The sequence below is a fragment of the Hyalella azteca genome, unplaced genomic scaffold (assembly GCF_000764305.2).
Source record: "Hyalella azteca isolate HAZT.00-mixed unplaced genomic scaffold, Hazt_2.0.2 contig9189, whole genome shotgun sequence".
Taxonomy (NCBI): Eukaryota; Metazoa; Arthropoda; class Malacostraca; order Amphipoda; family Hyalellidae; genus Hyalella; species Hyalella azteca.
In genome coordinates, this window is record NW_025939266.1 from 8,721 (window position 1) to 14,671 (window position 5,951).

Here is a 5,951-nt window from a genome sequence, read left to right on the forward strand (position 1 = left end):
GCCCATGGCCTGTTGCCGATTCTTGAACTTTTCGTGACTTGATTCACAAGGGATCCGGCCTTTGGAACCCGATCTTTCCATAGCTGACGATTGATTGAGATAGCTGCTGGACTTATTGCCGTAAGTTGCTAGGCATTTTAAGAGTGATCATATATGCTCCTGCATAGCTAATACGGGACATGCAGCTAAAAAGTTAGAAGAATGATATTATTTATTACAGAATTAGCAGTAGTTACTGCTGCACTCTATAGGTTATACGCACGGCTGAGGGCTGCTAGGGACTCTAACTTACGCCCTTCCAGAAGGAGGCCGGGGCGGTGCTCTCAGCATTGGACCAGGGCTTAGGGGGGCTGCTAGGGACGTCATCGGGGAAGAAGCCGTTCACGCCTCCAACAGCCAAGTTGATAATCACGTGAAACTGCGGATTATATCTTGAAATTACTCATTTAATTTATTATCATCCAGTGAGTAATTTTGATGCCTCTAATTTTCGTTCATTTATCGATGCTATTCTCCTGCGACATTAAAAATTGTGTTTAAACTGAGTGCCGAAACTAAAACTTAGAGACCGAAGATGACATGGGCTTCATCAATAACATTCACTTGCTCTTGGCCAATCAGTGCATTGAAGTACAGAAATATATCCAATTTGCCCGGACATGCTAGATGCTCTAGTCTAAATTTTGCTCACTATTCTCTTTTGCTCACACTTTCTTTTGCTCACTGCTCTCTTTTGCTCACTACTCTCTTTTGCTCACTACTCTCTTTTGCTCACTAATCTCTTTTGCTCACTACTCTCTTTTGCTCACTACTCTTTTTTGCTCACAACTCTCTTTTGCTCACACTTTCATTTGCTCACTACTCTTTTTTGCTCACTACTCTCTTTTGCTCACTACTCTCTTTTGCCCACTGCTCTCTTTTTCTCACTGCTCTCTTACTTCCTTATCGAAGGGAGCCATTTTCGTGCCGTAGCGCCAGGGGTTCTCGTAGCCACTGGATGCCAGGCCGCCGAGGTCCCAGAAGTTGGTGCCGGGGTCCACCTTCAAAATTTCCGCGTCGTCTAGGTAGAACCTGGCGACCCAGTATTGTCTTTGGTATATGTTAATTTAAGCATGATTTATGCCTATGCGAAAGTAACATACTCATTTAGCAGTTTATTTAATTTTTATGCTTCATCAGAGGCTTCGGTAATAGGTACCGTTGATTTAAATTATGTATTGGATTTAATGATGGCCAATTCCCGCAAAAATTCTGGAACATGTGAAATTCTTTTCAACTTTCACGTAGGAGCCATCTTAATAAATTACTTCACGTTTTTCACGAAATATTAGGCNCTCTCTTTTGCTCACTACTCTCTTTTGCTCACTACTCTCTTTTGCTCACTACTCTCTTTTGCTCACTACTCTCTTTTGCCCACTACTCTCTTTTGCTCACTACTCTCTTTTGCTCACTACTCTCTTTTGCTCACTATTCTCTTACTTCCTTATCGAAGGGAGCCATTTTGGTGCCGTAGCGCCAGGGGTTCTCGTAGCCACTGGTAGCCAGGCCGCCGAAGTCCCAGAAGTTGGTGCCGGGGTCCACCTTCAAAATTTCCGCGTCGTCTAGGTAGAACCTGGCGACCGAGTATTATTTGTGTTATATGCTAATTTAAGCATGATTTATGCCTATGCGAAAGTCACATACTCATTACGTAATCTATTTAATTTTTATGCTTCATCAGAGGCTACGGTAATACCGTTGATTTAAATTATGTATTGGATTTAATGATGGCCAATTCTCGCAAAAATTCTGGAACAAGCGAAATTCTTTTCCACTCTCACGTAGGAGCCATCTTAATAAATTACTTCGCGTTTTTCACGAAATATTAGGCAAGTTTATTACATTACAGTCTGCTGCAAACGCAATAGCCCAAGTCAAATACAGTAGAATGCAAATGTAGAATATTTTTAGTTGCCGCAGCAACACACTTTGGATGAGTACGAATGTTCGAAATTCGAAACAATGTCATCAATCATTATTAACTATGCCATTGCGGAAACTGTTGCTTGAATGAAAAATTAGTTTAGTTGGGCTTTAACCTGGCCCAGGGACACTAAAATGAGGGGTTCTTGACTACACTACATCTTTATGTTATTAGTTTAACATGATATACGGTTGTTGTGTATACCATGGTTGAAGTAGTATAAGGTTGACCCATGAGAAGCTCATTTTTGCGGATGTAGTTCGTTGTTCGCCTGTGACGTCACTGATCTCAGTGACGTCACAGGCATTAACCAATCACAGAAATGCGATCAAACCAGTCAGCCAATCCGTCATGGGGGTGACGGGATTGTTTACGTTTCTCGATCTCAGCGACGTAACAACAAAGCTGAACTGAAAGACGGAACTTCTCGTGGGTCAACCTTATATAGTTCAATCATGGGTCAACCTTCTATAGTTCAACAATGGGTCAACCTTCTATAGTTCAACCATGGGTCAACCTTCATAGTTCAACCATGAGTCAACCTTATATAGTTCAACCTTTGGTCAACCTTATGACATCATCATCATCTATCTTCAACCATGAGTCGCGGTTGAGCCGTGTCACAAGACAGACGTGCGTGCTGCGCGGGCTCACAGCTTACCTTTTCACAATGCGGTTGAACTGTATTAACGCATTTTGTATTGAAACGTATCACTAAAAGGACTTGAAGTGAAGTCAGTGAAAGAGAATGCAAACAGAGAGTGGAAGTAAATAGCGGTTCCCTGTTTTTTATCAACATATCTACGTCAACCAATCACGTCTTGTGTAACAAAAGACGTGATAGGTTGACGTACATATGCTGACGTAGTCAGCCATCCGTGTGACACACCGGGTAAGGAAAACGTCAGCTTCGTTAATAAGCGGTTAGCGGATTAACGGACTGTGCCCAACACTGAATTTAAGCATAATTTATGCCTATTTGAAAGTAACATGCTCATTACGTAATTTATTTAATTTTTATGTATCAGCAGAGGCTTCGGTAATACCGTTGATTTAAATTATTTATTGGCTCTGATGATGGCCTATTCTCGAAAAATTTGCTATGAGCAAAATTCTTTTCAACATTCACGTAGGAGCCATCGTAATTAAATAGATTACTTCACGTTTTTCACGAAATCTTACGCATTTTTATTACATTACAATCTGCTGCAGATGCAAAAAGTCGAATAGAATACAAGCGTAGAATATTATTAGTTGTCACAGCTACACATTTCGTGTGAGTACAAAGGTTCGAAACAATATCAAAAATCATTGTTAGATATGCCATCGCGGAAACTATTGCTTGATCGAAAAATGAGTTTAGTTTTCTCTCTAACCTGGCACAGGGACACTAAAATGAGAGGGTTGGGGTTCTTGACTACACTACATGTTCATATTATTAGTTGTGCAAGATATACGATGCATGGTTGTGTATACCAAGGTTGAACTAATACAAGGTTGACCCATGAGAAGCTCAGTTTTGCGGATGTAGTTTGTTGTTCGTCTGTGACGTTACTGATCTCAGCGACGCCACGGGCATTAACCAATCACCGAAATGCGATCAAACCAGTCAACCAATCCGTCATGGGAGTGACGGGTTTGTTTACGTTTTTGGATCTCAGCGACGTAACAAGATAGCTGAACTGAAAGACGGAAATTCTCGCGGGTCAACCTTATATAGTTCAACCATGGGTCAACCTTCTATAGTTCAACCATGAGTCAACCTTCATAGTTCAACCATGAGTCAACCTTCATAGTTCAACCATTAGTCAACCTTATATAGTTCAATCTTTGGTCAACCTTATGACATCATCATCATCTATCTTCAGCCATGATATACCCCCAGCATGACCAATGCCTGTTCCAACACTTGCATTTAGTCGCAAGTTTCAAGGCAATAAGTGACCGCAGGCTTACGTTATGTCGTCGGGCGTCCAGTCCAAGCGCCACGTGTGGAAGTTGTCGGCGAAGGAAGTCCCGTTGGCGGGGGAGCTGATCCCCAAGAAATTAATGTCACTTTTACCCTCAATGAAACTCTCAGCACTAGAATTTATCCGTTCACAACGTTTCGTTCATACAGTATAGATGTACAATGTTTACATGCATAATTATTATACGAATATGCGCTCATTAAAATACAAAAAAAAATGTTACCGAAAAATAAAGCTGTTCGACCAGACAAGAAGAAAGAGAAAACGTGTTCACTTTTATTCTAAATTGAAGTGAATAACTTACTATTCTGCGTGGGTGAGGTTATACTTGTTGAGGTTCAGGGCTGGGCCCCAGTGCAGTGTGGTACCAGCAAAACCGTTACCAAGAGTACTGTAGTTGTTGTTACCTGTGACAGTCAATTATTCAAATGTGATAGTCAATTATTCAGAAGTGACAGTCAATTATTCAGAAGAGACAGTCAATTATTCAAAAGAGACAGTCAATTATTTAAAAGTGACAGTCAATTATTAAAAAGTGACAGTCAATTATTCAAAAGTGACAGTCAATTATTCAAAAGTGACAGTCAATTATTCAAAAGTGACAGTCAATTATTCAAAAGTGACAGTCAATTATTTAAAAAAGTATAGGACGTCTTGTGTTACTGCCAGTAACACAAGACGTGATTGGCTGACGAACATTTTGATGACGTAGTCAGCCGTCAGTGTGGGCGTGGCACACGGCTTACGATACTTAGCATTAAATCAGAGATTTTAACACATTTTTAGCGGACTGCCAGTCAGTGGAACTAAATTTAGCGGAAGCTAATTGGTCCGCTAAAGGTTTTCAACGTTAGCTGAACAGCTAATCCGATAATGAAAAAGTTAGCTTCGCTAATTAGCGGTTAACGGATTAGCGGAACTGTGCCCACCACTGGTATAGATGTACAATTTGTACATGCATAATTATTCTGCGAATATGCGCTCATTCCGATACAGAAATATGTTACCGAAAAAATAACTGTTCGACCAAACAAGAAGAAACAGAAAACGTGATCACTTTTATTCTAAATTGAAGTGAATTACTTACTATTCTGCGTGGGTGAGGTTATACTTGTTGAGGTTCAAGGCTGGGCCCCAGTGCAGGGTGGTACCAGCAAAACCGCTACCAAGAGTACCGTAGTTGTCGTTACCTGTGACAGTCAATTATTCATAAGTGACAGTCAATTATTCCAAAGTGACAATCAATTATTCAAAAGTGATAGTCAATTATTCAAAAGTGACAGTCAATTATTCAAAAGTGACAGTGCACACATCGGCCACGTAATGCTAAGTAACGAACATTAGGTACGTCGACCACTAAATATTAAACACTGATGACAATTTTCGTGCGGATTTAATATAAAATGTAAGATTATTGTTTTTAATTGTTAAACACTGACTTCCTGCTGATAATCATATTACGCCGACATACAGGTTAGTACTTAACATATCCTACCTCGGGACTCGACGATGTCAATTTCTCCGCTGGCCGGCCAAAGACCGTACTCGAAATTCCTCGGCATCATCCAGATAGCTGAAATAAGTTAGAAACTTGTAGGCTTTATTTGGGGAGTCATACAATCTCATGCATATTGAAGTGATTAAATTAGTTAATGTGCACTTTTTGAGCTTTAATGCACTTAGTGTGCACTGTTTGAGCTTCAATGCACTTAATGTGAACTGTTTGAGCTTTGATGCACTTAGTGTGCACTGTTTGAGCTTTAATGCACTTAGTGTGCACTGTTTGAGCTTTAATGCACTTAATGTGCACTGTTTGAGCTTTAATGCACTTGATGTACACTGTTTGAGCTTTAATGCACTTAATGTGCACTGTTTGAGCTTTAATGCACTTAATGTGCACTGTTTGAGCTTTAATGCACTTAATGTGCGCTGTTTGAGCTTGAATGCACTTAATGTGCACTGTTTGAGCTTTACTGCACTTAATGTGCACTGTTTGAGCTTTAATGCACTTAATGTGC

The 5,951-nt window shown here is 40.3% G+C and overlaps 1 protein-coding gene across 1 annotated transcript in view; it reads right to left on the minus strand.

Moving 5' to 3' along the window:
* Positions 1–272: 272 nt before the first annotated feature.
* Positions 273–5,951, minus strand: part of LOC108675367 (beta-1,3-glucan-binding protein-like) — an 11,819-nt gene continuing 6,140 nt past the window's right edge. The window contains exons 5-11 of the mRNA XM_047881944.1: positions 5,429–5,512; positions 5,021–5,123; positions 3,920–3,994; positions 1,480–1,612; positions 1,199–1,251; positions 939–1,071; positions 273–418 (exon numbers count right to left, since the gene is read on the minus strand). Of these exons, the coding sequence (XP_047737900.1) occupies positions 284–418; positions 939–1,071; positions 1,199–1,251; positions 1,480–1,612; positions 3,920–3,994; positions 5,021–5,123; positions 5,429–5,512 (716 nt within the window). The 3' untranslated portion in view covers positions 273–283. The remainder of the gene's footprint in view (positions 419–938; positions 1,072–1,198; positions 1,252–1,479; positions 1,613–3,919; positions 3,995–5,020; positions 5,124–5,428; positions 5,513–5,951) is intronic.